The sequence below is a fragment of the Jaculus jaculus genome, chromosome 6, assembly GCF_020740685.1.
Source record: "Jaculus jaculus isolate mJacJac1 chromosome 6, mJacJac1.mat.Y.cur, whole genome shotgun sequence".
Taxonomy (NCBI): Eukaryota; Metazoa; Chordata; class Mammalia; order Rodentia; family Dipodidae; genus Jaculus; species Jaculus jaculus.
Genome location: NC_059107.1, coordinates 123712663 through 123732085, shown reverse-complemented (window position 1 = coordinate 123732085; position 19423 = coordinate 123712663). Strand labels below are relative to the sequence as shown.

General features: G+C 37.7%; 1 protein-coding gene across 1 annotated transcript in view; it reads right to left on the bottom strand.

Annotated features, from left to right (window-relative positions):
- The window catches only part of Otogl (otogelin like), a 145671-nt gene that overhangs the window by 97208 nt on the left and 29040 nt on the right, over window positions 1–19423 (bottom strand). Inside the window, exons 13-21 of the mRNA XM_004650138.2 lie at window positions 19128–19236; window positions 17724–17770; window positions 17129–17274; window positions 15844–15967; window positions 13790–13967; window positions 7509–7633; window positions 5443–5652; window positions 2872–3037; window positions 2020–2094 (exon numbers count right to left, since the gene is read on the bottom strand). Of these exons, the coding sequence (XP_004650195.2) occupies window positions 2020–2094; window positions 2872–3037; window positions 5443–5652; window positions 7509–7633; window positions 13790–13967; window positions 15844–15967; window positions 17129–17274; window positions 17724–17770; window positions 19128–19236 (1180 nt within the window). The remainder of the gene's footprint in view (window positions 1–2019; window positions 2095–2871; window positions 3038–5442; window positions 5653–7508; window positions 7634–13789; window positions 13968–15843; window positions 15968–17128; window positions 17275–17723; window positions 17771–19127; window positions 19237–19423) is intronic.

Below are 19423 nucleotides of genomic sequence, written 5' to 3'. Positions count from 1 at the left end.
AACAAGTCTACACATATGCATTTTATGCACATGCTCTCGTAATTGTAGTAATATATGTCTATGGCAAGTTGCATATATATGTTGTGTACATGTGACCATATATACTTCTGTCAAGCTCCATGTATGTGACTAATATTGAAAATCTTGCTGATTGTAATGGACCCCTTTAAAATTCTCTGAAACATACTCCATATTGTTTTGCATTTTGTTTTTTTCTGAGAAGGGATGGACTTTGTGTTAACTTTACAGAAAGAGATTGAATTATATTAAATTAAAAAATCTCTCAACATCTTAACAGGATGGAATTGAAGCAAAGCTGAAAATCAGAAGATTACATATTCAATGGTTCAATATGGGTTATTCACATCAAAACTGGTGTCGAGGATTAATCCCAATGAAGTGGTATTGGAAGATGGGACCTTTACAAGGCAGGGCTAATATAAGGTGATTAGGTCATAGGGGCACCATCTTCAAAAGGGGGAGCTGTAAAATGGCTCAGCAGTTAAGGTGTTTGCCCTCAGAGACTAAAGACCTGAGTTCAATTCCCCAGTACCCACATAAAGCCAGATTCTCAAAGTGGCACATGTATCTGGAGTTCATTTGCAGCAGCTAGAGGCCCTGACATGCCCATTCTTTCTTTCTTCTATCTCTCCCTACTTGCAAATAACTAAGTTAAATTTTTAAAATACTTTTGGCAAAAAAGGGCAGAGTGGGGGAAGATTGGTATCTTTATCATTGGGAATGAGTTACTGGCCTTTCAGATAGGAACCATGTATAAAGTGTGCTGTTTTAAGCAAGGTGCTGTTCTCTCAGATCTCGATCATGTATAAAAGTATGCTATTATAAGCAAATTCATCTTCCTTGCCTCTCTCTCCCTTGTGGTGACCACACTCTAGACCTCCATAGCACGGAGCTAAATAAACCTTTATAAAGTGTTCAACCTCAGACATCTTGATATAGCAACACTAAAAACATTTTTTAAAAATCTAGAAGGATTCAAGGAAGAGGAGAGACATCACTAAAGTGGTGGGATGGGAACTAAGGAATGGATTTCAACTACATGTAGGATTTTAAATCAAGTTCAACCCAAAGTAGTTGGAGATTTGGGGTATAGGTGTGAAATGAAAAAGGAGGGAAATGACCCTCAGATTTCTGGCTTATGAAACTGAGCGCACAATCTGTAAAATGCAAGAGCGGGCTGCCTTTGTGTCATAATTGGGAGGTGGGAAGGAGACAGAAATAATGATAAGGGAACATGGAGTGTGAATGATAGTTTGCTGTAAATATAAAATGAGCCTGAGAGCGAGGTTGACCATAAGGCAAGCACACGGCTCTGCCAAGGTGCCAGGAATAAATCCCAGCTTTATTACCAACTGGCTGAGCCACCAGTGCCTCATGCTTCTCCTATGTAAGCTGGAAGGAGCAACAACACTTGTCTCTGAGGATTACAGTGATGCATGTTTTATTAATAAATATAAAACACTCAGATCCATGTCAGGACAATAGAAGGAGCACAGTCATGACAAGACAGCACTGTTGTCATTACTATTACCTATATTTAGCTATCAGCTCTGAACATTTATGGTGCAACTAAGGAAAGGCATTAGATATAGACCAATGTATACTGCTGTATGGACATGCCTGCATATTTAGCAGACAGGTTACAACTGGAATGAGTGTTATCCCATGAGTAAGAATTACCAAACTAAGTCTGATATCCCTGAGGAATTACACTCATGCCCATGTGTGACATCATACAAATCTATTTTGGATTTTGCTTCTTGAGCCAGTAAATGAACCAGTGAGCCATGAACTTCAAAACCCTCAAGAATGCACATAGTATCTCAACACCCACCTCACTCCTAGTTTGACCAAATGGCCAAAATTAAAGGATTTCTACGTTACCACATGATGTTAACATGTAGAATCCTTCTCTGCAGTCATGAGTATGTCTCAAGCATTTCATAGCCAACATTATAGCATAATATGTATGAATTTAATATATTCACTGATACCTACCATAAGCCTGATGGTGTTGGGATGAGCTCTCCAGGCTGATAAATGCTGCCCCTATAGTGACAACGACAGTGATATCTGCAAGGGGAATAAAAAGGGTGCTAGGTTAATCAAACAGGACATATGCTCCTTCAAAAAAACAACTGAAATCCAAGAAAGCCCTGTGCTTTGTGTTGGTCATTGCAAGTTTTCACTATTCTATTGGACTGTGGGTAACCACATTTTACAAATGGCAGAAACTAATTAGATGCAGTAGATACAAATTGTAGTTTCTATAATGCGCTCAACCTATTTACTCAGTCCCAAGAAGAGTCACTGAGTGCACTTCAGAGACATGACTGATACAGCTTTTAACATTATATATAAAACAAAAGTCTTCATCCCATGTGAGAACTGAGTGCTGATGGACATGACAGTCCCCAACTCACATGACCACAGGATAGTGAAGGATAAGCCTTGTCCCTGGTGTGGCGACAGTAAAGCAAGTGGGAATAAGCTTCAGAATAAGCTTAGTGTGAATAACACAGTGTGAAGGAAAAAACGCCAGGAAGCCTAGAGACTTGACGCTGTGACTAAAGGCATTTGCTTGCAAAGCCTGCCAGCCTGGGCTTCTGCTCCCCAATATCCTCTTACGCCAAATGCACAAAGTAACACATGCATCTGGAGTTCATTTATGGCAACAACAGAAGACCTGGCATGCCCATTCCTTCTCCTCTATCTCTCTTATAAATAAATATAATAAGAATAATTTTTAAAAGAAAAACAGTAAAGGTATTAAGAAGTACTAAAGAAACATGCCTATTTATTGGACTATCAGAAGAAAGTAGATGCTTTCAACCCATTTCTGTGACTTACATGGGCACACAAAAGTTAAGTGTTTCTTCATAGAATTTGCCTTCTGGACAGTTACAGCCTTCAGCACAGTCATCATCACAGTGCTCTGGGGAGGAGAGGGATGTGCAGGATTGGCGGCAAAGTGAGGAGCAATGGTGGTACAGCATGCCCTTCTGGCACACCACAGCTAAGGACAAATGAGTGTCACTTAAGAGAGAGTCACAGGGAGCACCTAAACATGACATGCTACCTTATGGCAACAAGAAAACATGAAAATAAAAAGCTATCTTGCATCAGTAAAAGGACCATCCACAAATTCTTTAACAGAAAGTAAACAATCAAACAAATAAATAATGATATTCCTAACTTCAATGGGATCAAATTGATGAATAAAATTTCTATTCATAGAGTATTGTTAACTTTAATATTCCATAACTCTTTTAGTATCTCATACCCTAAGTTTTTTAAACATTTTATTCATTTATTTGTGAGAAAGAATGAGGACACCAGGGCCTCTAGCAACTGAAAACAAACTCCAGAAGCATACACCACCTAATACATGTGGCTTTACATGGGTTTTGCGGCATCAAATCTGGGTCCTTTGGCTTTGCAAGCAAGCACCTTAAACACTAAGCAATCTCTTCAGCCCTGACATAATTATTAAAATATACGTCTTTCAAGTGTCTGAATAAACTTCCTGGCATTCCATTTTATTGATCTGTAATGTTATGATGTCATCATTAACTTTATAGCATTCTTTAAACTTAAGTAAGTTTTTAGTCTTCTATGAACAAAATTTGACTTTACTGACCCATACTCTTTGCACTTTCTTTTAGCCTTCTTAGTTGTGTTTAACTTTGTTCAAGAAAAGTTTAATTTCTCATTCAACCATACTGAACTATTAATGGCAGACAAGTTAAGATTATCTAAAACATACTCAAAGAATCCCCCCGAAAATTCTGGGTAAAACATGGTTGAGATTACTTTTAAAGTGTAATTAATCTAGCAAGAACAAATATGGAGGAAATTTCCCAACATCGGAAGTGAAGGAAAACACAGCCAGATTGGCCCCATGTATTTTGGACATTGGATTTCACTCATGTGGAAATGGAACATGAAACTTGATCCTTTATAAAGTTAAGAGTTTGTCTGCAGGGCTGGAGAGATGGCTTAGCGTTTAAGCGCTTGCCTGTGAAGCCTAAGGACCCCGGTTCGAGGCTCGGTTCCCCAGGTCCCACGTTAGCCAGATGCACAAGGGGGCGCACGCGTCTGGAGTTCGTTTGCGGAGGCTGGAAGCCCTGGCGTGCCCATTCTCTCTCTCTCCCTCTATCTGTCTTTCTCTCTGTGTCTGTCGCTCTCAAATAAATAAATAAAAATTTAAAAAAAAAAAGAGTTTGTCTGCAAAGCCAAAGGACCCAGGTTCAATTCTCCAGTACCCACGTAAGCCAGATGCACAAGGTGGAACATAGGTCTGGAGTTTGTTTGTAGTGGCTAGAGGCTCTGGCATACCCATTCTCTCTCTCTCTCTCTCTCTCTCTCTCTCTCTCTCTCTCTCTCTCTCTCTCTCTTTCTCTCCCTATCTCTCCAATAAATAATAAGTAAATAAATAGAAATACAGGAGGCCTAAGGGCTGTAGTTTGCCAAATCTGTATGACATTAAATCTGCCCATAGTTCAGGAATGAAGCAGGATAATTGTCCTGACAAATATAGTTACACCTACAAAATCAAAATCCTAGGCTCATATCCTGCAAAGATTTATATTACTGTTGTAGTTACTTATTTTTCTCTTAGAAAGGCAAAGCTGTGCATTTACCATCAATACTGGCCAGTGAGGCCTCTGGACTAAGTGACAAATCTCCCAGAAGCTACTCTCTAAGCATGGAAATGTAGACAGGACAGTAGCCCCAAGCCCTGAGTCACAAAGGATTATATTGAAAGAAACCTGTTAAAGCTTTTCTGATGAAAAAAGAAATTCCAGAATTCGTAGGGATTCTCTCTACCATGAATAAGAACAGCAGAAGCACAAACAGGAGAATTGGAGCCCCAAGTCTGTGAAGAAGTAACTGCTTGCTGCACATTGGACCCATTTAAGTGCAGCCCAACAGCCCTCACCACATATGCTGTTCCACAAATACCTACACGTAGATAGGACTCTGCCCAATAAGAAGTTTTTTCTAGCAGGGTGTGGTGGTGCATGCCTTTAATCCCAGCACTTGGGAGGCAGAGGTAGGAGGATTGCAGTGAGTTCGAGGCCACCCTGAGACTCCATAGTGAATTCCAGGTCAACCTGAGCTAGAATAAGACCCTACCTCAGAAAAAATATATATATTTTTCTGATTCTCATTTCAAAATACATAGTCATACCCTAACTTTTTCTTGTAACAAAATATCCAAGGTATTAGTTCTCTTAGCCAACATATCACCAATTTAAATAAACTAAGTATACCATGTTTCTATGTTTATACATTATAAGAACATTTCAAGAAATTTATATGCATTGCTAGCTTTTCATTTTTAAAAATAAAAGCAGAAACTACACAAACATTTCTTATGGGTTATTAGATGGTCTCCATCTGAGCCATCATACTCACCACAGAAAGAAATCTGAGCTCTGAAATCGATGGGCACACCACGCTGGCCACAGAGGTAGGCATAATGGGCAAGAGCATTACACAGGCAGGCACTGCCACACTTACAGGCATCGTGGCGGCAGAGCTGGTAGTATAGGCCCGGGCTGACGTAAATGTGGCAAGGAGTGAAAAGCTCCTGGTGGATGACATCACAGTGCGCCGCATACCCAACTAACACACAAAGAAGCATGTTAGCCTCTCACGGTCTAGGCCAGAACTAACTAAAAGAATGAAGTATAAAACTTCAGGTTTCTTCCTGTCTTAGAAATGTAGCGTGTGGATTGTTACTTTAAGTGAGAACCAATGCATGCAGCTTACACAGGATTTGCTTGCCTGTTTTTTCATGCTTTTAATAGTAGCAACACTTACTCCATATTCAATATTATTTCAGCCAATACAACAAAACAAAAAAGAAAATGCATCATACTTGAATAGCATGAGTAACTGAAGGGTTAATAGAAGCAGTAGTCTTGGGTCAGCCCATTGCCTAAGGATATCTTAGGAACCCTGCTATGACAAATGGGGCACCACTGAAAGACTTTTCTCTGTCAGCCAGACATAATAAAAGTGGTTCCAGATTGTAGAAATGATAAAAGTGGTTCCACATTGTGGATGTTATGGCCACTTTGCAGAATACACAATTCTCTGGGAAGGTCTGGGAATCACTATGTCCCAAAGGTATCATTGAGGTGAATGGCCATGTAGCAGATGTCATAGAGTCACCGAGTTCAATGTCTGCACAATATACAATGTCTGACTGATAAATAACTCAATAAGTATAAAAATGAATAAATAATAACTAGAATTTAGGGTTTGGAACATATGGTAAAAACCCAGGAGATGTAACTATCATATCTATATGGTAGTATCTTCACGTCTGTGGGATTTTCTCCTGAGAATGACCAGTCAGATGTGACCCTTTATAAGCTTGATAAAACATCTGATAAGAGGAGCATAACATTATCTTACAGACAAGGGCTAAGTCTGTGGTCCCTATATGTATGAACAAACCTTATTTGCTTTGGTTTCCTCACAAATTAACAATCAATCTTTGTATTACCATTGTCTCTGAGAAATACCCAAGTTACTAGATGCCAGAAATGTTTCACTACCAAAGAATTATACTGCATTTATTTTATTAAGCATTTTGAGTATATTTGTTAATAGGAAAGTAACCTAATAGTTGGTTAATTATTTTAATTTTACTATGGGTCCACATATATGAGTGAAACAAATGATTGCATAGTGTTGGTACACACATTCTTAACCACAAAGATCCTGAAAGAGCAAGACAATACACCAATAAGGCAACTATTTTATGCCATAACTATTTGTACAACAAAATGTATTTCTGCTGATATTAAGTAAAGGATAATCCAAGAAGATCCTTATGAAGAAAATACATCCTTCAAAATCCATTTCAGATTTGTGTATAGTTGTTTTCCTTTCTTTGGAGTCTTTGTGAGTTTATTCAATTTTGAATTTTTTTTTTTTTCAGATAGGGTCTCACTCTAGCCCAGGCTGACCTGGAATTCACTCGGTAGTATCAGGGTAGCCTTGAAGTTACCGCAATCCTCCTACCTCTGCCTCCCAAGTGCTGAGACTAAAGGTGTGCACCTCCTCCACATCCAGCTCTAATTTGGAATTTTTTAATCATAATCTATAGAAAAGGTAAATAGATAATATCTATAGTATATATGTCATAGAATACATACATGGTGTAAGGAGAAAAGTGATGAAAACATAGTCAAGTGCCCTATAATAGAGGAGATAAGTAAAGAAGCAACCAGAAGTGAATTCTATTTAAACTTGTATGTATTATCAAAATACTAAAACTAAAGTTGCTGCAATATCAAGAAGGAAATTATGAAAGAAACAAGCCAAGCAAGACCAGTTAAAGGAGTAGATCCATGAAAAAGAATTGGGACAGAATGGAGGGGAAATGGGAGAGGAATTAAAAGCAGATGAGCTAGAGAGATGGGTTGGCAGTTGTAAACTTACAGTAGTACCTAGAAAAGAAGACTTACTGTTTTGTTGATTAATATTACAGGGGTCCACCACGGGGACATGGACTGGTGCGAAACAAGTGGAGGAAACTCTCCATGCATTTGCATGAAGCTGTGGGGTTCCTTCTATCATCCCTGATGGAGAACTAAGAAGCCAAGAAAATATTCGTCTTAGTCTCCCTTGTTCGTTTTATTAGCTCATACTCTTCAAATATTGCAGTACCTGAATATTATTTTCAAGGAAGGCCCCCAGTAGAATGGGGGCAGGGATGAGGGAAAGGGTGGTACAAACGCATGATGTACCCATAGTACATATGTCCATAACAAATAAAAAAATATTTTTTCTTGATGTATACGAAAGCTTAATGTTTCAAATTTTCTACCAGTTTGTAAAAACCACAGTAGCATTAGCTTCCTGTTAGTGAGATATTATAAGGTGCTAAATTACAGACACAAATGATTTTACTTAATCTTCATATTTACCTTGTGATGAAAGCATTCTTTCCCTCTATGTTTTTTATGTAGAGGAAACAACGTGAAACGCAGACAAATGCCAAGTTCCAGTAAACCAATCACTGGCAAAACTATGATTCAAACCTGGCGCTCACAGTCACCCAAGCATCCCTCACAGATCCAGAAATGTAACGGGCTGGTTTTGTGTGAATATTGAAACATAGATGTGTGCATTTCACAAGATTCTTTTAGGGCTACAGACTACTATCGCCCAGAGTAAAATAATCTATATTTTGATTCATTTTTCAATCTCTAATGTGAGATCTAAAATATTGAGCAAACACAACAAATTAAAAATTTTTTAAACATTAAAACAAATTCACCCTTCCCCCAAGTTTTCTCCTCTTCAGTTTCCTCAGCTAAACAAAATGAAAGGGAAATGGCCACCCTTCATAGGTCAGACTTATAAATAAATATCAACCATGTTGAGGGGTCAAATACGCAATCCCACCTCCAGAAGCCATCGAGATTTATTAATTCAACAGCCTACATCTTTAAGAGACAATCACTCTCAGACGCTGTGCCAGACCCTGTCAAAACCACTTATATGGATCACAGCAGTTTCCTGCTGGGAGATGAGGGCCATACTGCCAGCCCTGGCTTGTGCCTTGCTGCCACACAGCTGAATATAAAAGTAGGCGTGGCCTCAGCTGTCAGAGCCCTTAAAGATTAACTGCTTTCTGACCATCTGTCAAGATCACCCTCAACTCTGTGGAGACTGTCACCACGATGACTGAGAGAAGAGGGAAGATGCAGTGTACAGCCATCCCACGAAGCCATCCCATGTTCTAGCTTCCTCCTCCATTTGCCTGTCTTCAGCACCAAATCACCCTAGATCTATAAAGAAGCAAAGCAAACCTAAAGCAAGATCTTATCTTTCCAGAATGAAGGTTCTGAGATTCCAAAGAAATTGCATGACTTTCACTGGCTTCTTTCTCCTGTTTTCCCCTCCCATTCTTTCTTCCCCTTCCCAGAGACAACATTGCTGTAGGAGATGCGTGTAGATCCCAGAAGGAACCACCCAGAACTTGGCTCTCTTATTTCACTTAGTTGACTTAAAACAATAACATTTTTTTAAGATAGGGACCAAACTCCATTTGCTTATTGTATTTCACTTTACAAAATGACCTTTCAGCTCACCATACTTGACTTGCTGTAATAGGGCAAGTAAAATAAATTTTCAATTAATATTTTTCCATTATACTCTGTTTGCAGATTCACATTAACCTTTGTCAAGCAAAGAATTTTAACTGCTTAAGTTGAAAAGCTAAACAATGTTCAAGAATTATCTCTGACTGAAATATTAGCTTGCATTCTTATCGCGCCTGACTGTTTATGCAAGGAGGAGACGGTGCCTTGGAAAGTGGCAGACAGATCTGCCATCTGCTAGACACTGACAGCTAACCCAGTCTGACAGACAAGGCAGAGAAAGAAGGCTTAATGTCTTTTCTGGACATCTTAGCCATGCCTCTTTATATGGTTTCTGTTTTGCAAATGTGATAAAGATACTGTTATTTTAACCTCCAAGTGAAAAAGTCAAAATATATATATAGCTAAATAGCAAATAAATTGCATAGTAGATAACATAAAAGAAATTCTACCTTTTAAATTTTTAGTTTTAAGTACTAGTTTTTTTTCCCAGCCCATCAGAATTTCTTTTTGATGCCCTATCAATTTAAATTCCCTTCAGTTTGACTATCTACTATAGACAAGATTAGTAATGAAAACAAGGTGCAAGGGTAATGGTCCTCATTATCACAGAGCTGGAAGTTTGGTGTGGAAATCTAAAAAATGGTGACTTTTCACAGATAGCACAGAATTAACTGGCTGGTAAAGATAAACTAGCTTTTAGAAGCAGATTATGTCTGAATTACGTAAAACATTTATGCAGAGTTTATGATCAAGATTACAAGGAGAAAACCCCAAACAGAAACAAGAATATGTAGGCTGGAAAGATGGCTCAGTAAAGGTGGTTTCTAGTGGTCTGGGTTCAATTCCTCTGTACCTACATAAAGCCAGATGCACAAAGTGGCACAAGTGTCTGGAGTTCATCTGCAGTGGCAAAAGCATGGCATATCCATTCCCCCTCCATCTTTCTCTCTCAAGTAAATAAATAAAATGTTTTTAAAAGAAGAAATGAGACTATGTGTGAAAGTGTTTAAAATTTACATGCTATTTGGGGAATATGAAGTGTCCCTTGACTGCCAACCATGGTGAACCATAAATTCCTTCTGTGCTTCTAGCCACAACCACAAAGTGTGACACATATTTTTTAATTACCTCAGCATTCTATGTGCATTATTAGTTCATACCTTGTCTAACACAAAGTATTTCTTTAAAATATTTAGGAAGATATTGTTAGCAAATTAAAAATTATGCATACTTTAGAGTATATACATTATTCTTTGATATGTGAGTCCCCTGTGCAGTAGTAAGTCAAGCCAATGAACACATCTACCTCCTCACATACTCATAATTTTTGTATGAGAAATTTGATATCTAGTCATTAAGCACTTTCAGATATCAACTTCACTATCTCCTTCCACCCTGCTTCACAATAGATCTCTATTCATCCTGCCTAACTAAAATCTTGTGATCTTTGACCAACACCTCCCTTTCATCTACTCCACCCTCCACTGCACTTTCCTGATAACCACCATAGTTTGGATTTTTTGGATTATGTATATTTCCTAATGGTTTGAATACCCTCCTAAGGGATGAAGACTGAGTCACCCTGCTTAAACGGCACCTACAGTATATTTAGAAAAATAAATCTATACTGAGTTATACACAACTGCTTTTCCCAGGAAGAAGAAAAGCACTTCCTCTGTATAAAGAGTACAGATACACAGAGACCAGATACACTTTGCACTATCAACAATAACAAAGGATTCTAATGTCATCGACATATGATGTACTGTCACTAATACTAAATGACATTAAGAGTATCTGCAGGCTAAAAGTTTTCATAATAGGACACCATTTAACTTGATAGGTAACAGAAAAGAAAAAAAAGAGCAGCAGTTAGCTCATAGGCCCTGAGCCACTGCCTCAATTCAAAGCCTAACTCTACTATGTGAGCTAAATTACAGCTTCTTAAATTGTGTCACGACCATATTAGGGGCGAAACTAAACATGTGGGGTCAGTAAAAGGTTTCTTAATGTGCAATGGACAAAACAATTCACAGTCAAATGGGGTTAGGCTTGGTGGCACATGCTTGTAACCCCAACACTTAGGGGATGGGTCCTGAAGGATCAGGAATTCAAGGGCAGTCTTGGCTTCATTGAAAATTTGAGTCCAGCCTGAGCTACATAAGACCTTGTCTCAAAACAAATAAATCAAGTAATGAACCCAAGGTAGCTCTGGCAACACTTACCCAGGTTCTATTACGTGAGTTCACTATAGTTTTGGTCTGAATACACACACAGTCCCAGAGCACAGTACCAGAAAATGTTGTCTGAAATGCTTCAGCTCAGATTCAGCACTACTATGTTATAAATTTCAGTTTTTATTGTTATAGAAATATAATGGTTTAATTACAGAGAAAAGACTTTGAATACTTTACTACCATATTTGTCTTAGATTGTGTTAGAATGTTGAATTTTAGGAATTGTTTGATGTGCTTACTTGAGTTACATTTTTAAAAAATAAATTAAATTTTGTTGGGATGAGGACAGAATTTCCAACATTTTCTGAAATGGTCCTAGACATATTTCCACCATTTTGTACTACATATTTATGTGAGGCAATGTTCTCAGCATTGGTGATTATAAAATAAAAATATCACTCAACACCAAAATACATTAAAGATTTTCTGCATACAGACATATCAAATATGGAACCAAGATTTCATTCTTTGTGTAAAACAAATTCCATCTCAGAGCCAGATATAGTGGCACATATCTTTATCCCAGCACTTGGTAGGGAGAGATAGGAGGATTGCTGTGAGTTCAAGGCCAGCCTAGGACTACAGAGTAAGTGCCAGGTCAGCCTGGGCTAAAGTGCTACTCTACCTTGAAAAACAACAACAACAAAAAGAAAACCTCATCTCATCAGTATCTGAATTTTATTTCATCTTAAATATATAGGGAGGACTGGAGAGATGGTTTAGTCATTAAGGTGATTGCCTGAGAAGCCTAAGGACCCAGGTTCAATTCCCCAGAAGCCACATAAGCCACATGCACAACATGATGCATGCATCTGGAGTTTACAGTGATTAGAGGTCATGGTGTGTCCTCAGTTTCTCTCTCTCTTGCTCACTCACAAATAAGCAAATTAATAAAAAATAAGATATTTAAATAGATGGGGAAATTATATGTATACTGAAGAATTGTTTTAAAGTAAATTTCAGGCTGGAGAGATTGCTTAGCTGTCAAGGCGCATGCCTGGGAAGCCTAAGGACCTATGTTCAACTCTCCAGATCTCACATAAGCCAAATTCACAAACATGAGGCAAGTGCTAGGTTGCACATGACACTAGGTGGTGCAAACATCTGAGGTTCAAATGCAGTGGCTGAGACCCTAGCACACTAATTCTCCCTCTCTCTCTCTCTCTCTCTCTCTCTCTCTCTCTCTCTCAATCTCTCTCTCTCTCTCACTGTCTTTAAATTTTTATTAAAAGGTGGGGTGGTAAATGGCTTGGCTAGAGAAGTGGCTCAGGGATTAAAGATGTTTCCATGTAAAGCCTAATTGCCTGGGTTTGAACCCCAAAGTATATAAAGAAAATATTGCTGGGAGTGGTGGCACACGCCTTTAATTCCAGCACTTAGGAGGCAGAGGAGGATTCCTGTGAGTTTGAGGTCTCCCTGAGACTACATAGTGAATTCCAGGTCAGCCTGGGCTAGAGTGAGACTATACCTCAAAAAAACAAATAAATAAATAAATAAATAAGCAAAACAAAATAAAGAAAAGAAAAATGTGGGGCTGGAGAGATGGCTTATCAGTTAAGGTGCTTGTCAGCAAAGCCTTAGGATCCATGTTCAACTCTCCAGATCCCAGGTAAGCCAGATGCACAAAGGTGAGGCAAGTACACAGTCACACATGCCCACTAGGTGGCACAACCTTTAGTAGTTTGATTACAGTGGCAGAGGCCCTGGAGTTCCAATTTTCTCTCTCTCCCTGTCTCTCTCTCTCTCTCTAAAAAAAGAAAGAAAGAAAGGAAGGAAGGAAGGAAGGAAGGAAGGAAGGAAGGAAGGAAGGAAGGAAGGAAGGAAGGAAGGAAGGAAGGAAGGGGAGAAGAAAGAGTAAATTTCTTTGGATTCATTATCAGTAAAATTTTATTTACTTTACATACTGTATACTAATATAGATGACCCTGGAGTTCCAATTTTTTTCTCTCTCTCTCCTTGTCTCTCTCTGTCTCTCTCTCTCTCTTTCTCTCTCTCTCTCTCTCTCTCTCTCTCTCTCTTAAAAAAATAAAGAAAGAAAAGTAAAGTAAATTTCTTTGGATTTGTTATCAGTAAAATTTTAGTTACTTTACATACTATATACTAATATACATGGGGTCACATTAACATTTCTCAGGTGAAAGGTCATGAGTAGAAATATTTTAGAGAAGTTAAGTGACATTGAATGACTTGCCTCTTGTGGTCTCCATTTCTTTACTACCTATAAAATAAGCACACCATCAGAAGATTGCTACATAATTTACATGGGATTACCTCTGTAAGGCTCTGAGTCCAGAGACTGCTGAAGTATGTAATATGTAAATATGTAAATATTTGCAATGAATTTATATCCTCTAAATTTCAATCATTAAACTCAGTTGACTATACAGAAGTTGTACTTACAGAAAGTCATCTCTGATGTTGCCATTAAAAGTGCCACACAGACCTAATGTTCTTCTTTTCCATGCACTAGATAGCTGGATGTAAATTCTTTCACCATCTATAGCAAACAGGATCTTTAAGCCAAATGTGGTTTTCAGAAGAATAAATAAGGATGACAGAGTTTGAATTTCAACAATTCCTACAGGAAAAGAAAATCCATAGAACCTCACTGAGAAGTGAGAACAGGGTTCTGGGATGGCAGCAGACAGCCCTGAGCCTCTCCCTCCAGATCAGAGGGAAGCAGAGCAGCCAGGCTAGCAGGACCTGCTTGTTTTCACTCTGCATCTAAATTTTGCCATGTGTGGGGGATGGCTTTCTTTTCTGATGCTTTATCTCTTCTCTCCCACTTACCTGGGTTTTCAGCAAATATTTATGGTAAACTGCCAAGTAATATGTGTTTTCCATTGGCAAACAACTAATCAGTAGGAGGTTAGTCCTAGGACATTTGAATTCTTATGTCTTTTCCTAATGTGTGTGTGTGTGCGTATGTGTGTGTGTGTGTGTGTGTGTGAATTGTTCCCCCAAAAACTGGTCATGATCCCTATGGAAGCATTGCTTTCGTCAAAAATCTTCCATTTCAAGTCACGTGTGCTGGCGCGCACCTTTAATCCCAGCACTCGGGAGGCAGAGGTAGGAGGATCGCCGTGAGTCCAAGGCCACCCTGAGACTACATAGTTAATTCTAGGTCAGCCTGACCTACAGTGAGACTCCACCTCAAAAAAAAAAACAAAAACAAAAACAAAAAAAAAAGAAATCTGCCATTTCCTTGTGTCTGCCAGCAAAATGGGAGAACCCTGTCTTTGGTGAATATTCTCTTATGAGACACCTTTAGAGAGCACTCATGTTCAAAGTTTCACTAATGGCTTTTTCACAAGAAGAGCTGATCTTCTTTGTCCCAGTGTTCTTGCCACACTTTTTTTTTTTTCTTTCAGTTTGGTCACTAAAGCCAGAAATCTGAAAATCATTCTATCCTCATCATATAGTACTTTCCAAAAACCCAAATCCAGACCACCTCTGACTTTTGATCGCCTATTTTCTAATATACTGTCAGTCTTTCTCAATCTACAGCCACCACCTTTAGGCCTGCTCCTCTCTTTCTTACCCCACTCTGACACATGCCTGTGTCTGCTTCCAGCATTTTTCAAAGTCCCTTCACCCTGCTGTCCTCACAGTGTACAAAGAAAAATCAAAAGAAGAAAGAAAGAAAGAAGGAAGGAAACAAAGAAAAGAAACCAACTACAATTCTTTAAGACTCATTACTTGTTTGGTTGAACCATATGAGATTGTCCTCTTTGTACATAAAATGGTGACAGTGACAGCTACATATTTAATTCCATATGAAATTCAATGTCATTAGCATGATGCCTCAGTAACATGAACACGTGATTTGTAACACAAGTTGGAAGATTTTTCAGAGTTTTCACACTGAGAATGAAAGTGTATTATTAACTAAACTGAGGCAATGTAGGCACAATGAGGGCCTGGGCCTATAAACCATCATGTATGATGCCCTGGGCTTATCCCTACCTACTTTCCTAATATCAGCACTGAACATACTCTACTTATCCTGTCAGGGCAAGGAAGTGTCACTTCAGTCATAGCACTCACTAAATAATCTTTACACACCTCCACCTCCTTACTCTGCCAGGGATACTTTCTATCTCCTTCATCCTAGCAGTTTCTCAGCTGGAAATGTTCAAAGACACATTGCCGCCTTCAGCAAACTTTCCTGACCTTCCAAGCACATCTCTCTGCAGTGCGGGATGGGCTAGGCCTCATTTAAACTCTTAAATTCCCTATATAATTCCTTGGGTAGGCAACTCTGTTCAAATTCTAGGCCACCTGAGGTAAACACTGGGCCCAGTAAATATTGTGGCTTACACTATTTCTGAGAATTTAGTGACACACAGACACCTCATAAAGGTTTTGTTGTCAACCACTAGGAAAAGGCACCAATCAGGCCGTGTGTGTTGCTACTGGAGTCCAGAAAGGGCATGAGCAGCTTTGCTTCTTACCATTCAGGTTGAAGCCTTGGTTAGGACTGGTGATGATCTGGCCACCCCGACTGAGGGTCACTTGTTTACTAAAATCATCATCCAGAATCAGGGTTATGGACTGGAGGCACACCAAGCCAAGGTTCTGCATAAAAACCAAAGGGCCAATGGAAGAAATGACAGCAAGGAAGGGAGATAGACAAGTAAAATGGGGAAAAGAGACATTGTGTATAAACAAGAATTTCTGGTAGATAGAAAATTTGAGCATTAGTGATATAATCTAGTAGCTGTTATGTAATCCATGTCATATAACCTTATTCCTAGTGAAATATAGTTTTCTAGAGCATATTAAACCAATTATATATCCACATATTTTGCATAGAGCATTGAAGAAAAATGTTTTCAATAACATAGTTTAAATAACATTTCAAATTCACTTAACTATTATGTTAGAAAATAATAATAATAATGAATATAACTAAGTGATTTAGGACTATTTAGATAGCCAAGTTCGCCTTTGATAAATTAAAAGAAAATATTCAGAGAGGGGCCAGGCATGGTGACTCATATCTATAATCCTAAAAATAAAGGAAGTTGAGGCAGAAAGATTATAAGTTTGATTCGTCTCAACTACATACAAAGAAAGACCAGGTCTCAGAAAAATAATAAAATATAACCAGAAAAAAAGAATCAAACTGGAAAAAATATTAATGAGGTATTTCTAAACTTTCATTGCATATAATTGTCATTTAAATAAAACTAGAAAATTAGGGAATCTGGCAAAATTTTGAACTACTTGATTTAGAGATGATTGAAATATCTTGATTCACTTTCTTTTTCAAATTACTGATGTGGTTATTATTTCAAGAAAAAAATCTAATGCAAACATTCAAATATTAAGAAATTAATATCTTTAGAATGACATGAAACCTATTTAATCCTATCAAAAAAAATTGTCCCTGAAATATAGCTGGTTTTGGAGTAAATAAAACCTTAATCCAATTGTGTAATCATGCATGATTTTCAAAAACCTCAATATCTTTATAATTCACTTTAAAAATTAAATATGTAACATTTTGTCCAGTGTAAAATATACTTGTTGTCATGTCTTAATATCTCTGAAATCAGGGTACATTGTACCATCATTGATATATGATAATTAATGATTGTATATTTCCCTTTCTTTTCTACTACATTAAGACTAATGAAGCACTTTAATCACCCATTTTTCCATTCTCAATCTAGATGGAGAGCTTAGCTTAGAAATTGAAATCTTCCCCTGCTTGCATTAAGATATTGTTCCTACCTGCTCACAGTGAGCTTTCTGTAGAGTAATTGTGAATCTATCCTTCCCAGTTCCTTTCACGAGAATGTATTGGCACAGGCCAATAAAAGAATAATGTCGACCATCAAAGGTAGTAAAATGAGAATCGCCCACAACAGAGCATTGAACTATAAAAAGAAAGTTAATAGAAAAATAATGAGGACATAAATAAATAGATGTGGAGGAGATAAAGAAGGAGGGACATAAAGTTATATTAAATTTCATTAATTTTTAAATCAAGATAAATAATACTATAAAAAAGTACTTAAGGTGTTAAAATTTTCACTGGTCTGACAAATTTATTAGACTAATTTAAATTATTTAGTTGCGAAAAAAATCATTTAATACTATAGCCATTTCACGTGCTATTTAGATTTTATATTTCAATATTTAACAAAATTTTACCACAGTTGCATGCTTAGGCTATGTTGTGTTCAGTTTTCTATTTATCACCTGTATACATAATTGTATATTGCATCCTTTGCTATATCTGAAAGGGCTTTATAAAAATAAGTGCTACTTTCCAATCAAATTTTAAAAGTAAGTTATTTTCATAAAAATCATTTTTAAAGATTACCTGGACAGTCATGCTCAGTGCAATTCCAAACTCCACCAGCACATATACTAAATGAAATTACCGAGATGTTAGTCTGCTGACATATAGACACCATGTTTAAGTTAGCATACAATATACTGATTAATATGTTAAAGTATGGGTTTTGAATTATCAGATCTGAAATACATCTCTATAAACATTGGCAAACAGATTATGAACTACCATATATCTATTTTTAATGTCACCAGGCATTGATGAGAGAAAAGAGATGTCTTCTTATGTAAGATAAATTCTTCCTTCCATTTGCACAAAGATAAGAGTTTTGGAAGACAGACCAGAGTCTCTGATGACGTCAGAATCGAATAACTTGGTTAGTTAACTACTTGTACATCTCTTTCATGCACTGGCATCAAAAAGAAAACATCCCAATGACGTAAAGGTTTCATGTTCCTGTTGGGACTATCATGGAAGCATTCCATGTTTGCCCATAACCTTAGTTAATTTAATAAGGAATTCTAAATTTTTTTATATTTTATTTTTTTATTTATTTATTTGACAGATAAAGAGGGAGAGAGAGAGAGGGAGAGAATAGGCATGCCAGGGCTTCCAGGCACTGCAAACAAACTCCAGATGCATCCACCCCCTTGTGCATCTGGCTAACTTGGGTCCTGGGGAATAGAACCTGGGTCCTTTAGCTTTGCAGGCAAATGCCTTAACTGCTAAGCCATCCCTCCAGTCCAGGAATTCTAAATCTTTTTGTTCATGGACAATAAAAAGTTACTTTTGTATGTGTGTGAGTGCACATGTGTGTTCAATTGCTTAAGAGTGTGTGTGCGTGCACACATGTGCACATATGCATGTGTGCACATGCATGTGGGCCAGAGGCAATTGTAGAGCAGCCTCCTCAGTCATTTTGCTCCTTGGTTTTTTGAGACAGGGTCTCTCACTAAACCTAAAGCTCAAAAAAGTTCTAGACACCAGCCTGTCTGCCTTTTCAGTGCAGGTACTACATGCATGCATCACATACTCACTTGTACATTGGAGCCAGGGTTTAGAGCTCACACCCTCATGCTTGTACATAAAGTACCCCAGATCTGAGAATTACTTGTATAATGTACCCAGCAGATGTGCCCAGGGACACCATCAACTTCTAAGACTAAAAGTATGTGTGAATTAATGAGCAGGAATAACAAAATGCAACAGCTATCAGATGAGCATAAGCTTTTATGAAATAACCAAAGTAAATTGTATAAATCACATCGTGATAGAAAATACAGATTACTACACTATATTATTTAAATAAAATGCAAGCTATGTACCCTAACTTAGGGAAGTAAATAAACTAAAGATAGTCTTGTAAACATCTGATATGGTAAGGTTAACTATACCAGTACCCAGAAACCATACTATACTTTGATCACATACCATTCAGTACACTCTTGTTCAATTTTTGAACCGACTGAATAAGCTAATCCATGGAAACTACATGGGCAATTTTCCAAGGAGATGCATGTTCCATTTTCCATTATGAGTCCTATTGAAGAAAAATATTTATTATACTCTCAAGAGAAATAAAATTATGTCATTTGAATATAACAATTCAGATAGCATTTGTTGGACACTTGCTTATAAGTGGGTACTGGAAATAAAAAGTGCTTTACTGTACAAGAGGATTCCAGAAACCTGCCTCTCAACCAGTAGCTATTATGCTATAAGGGTCT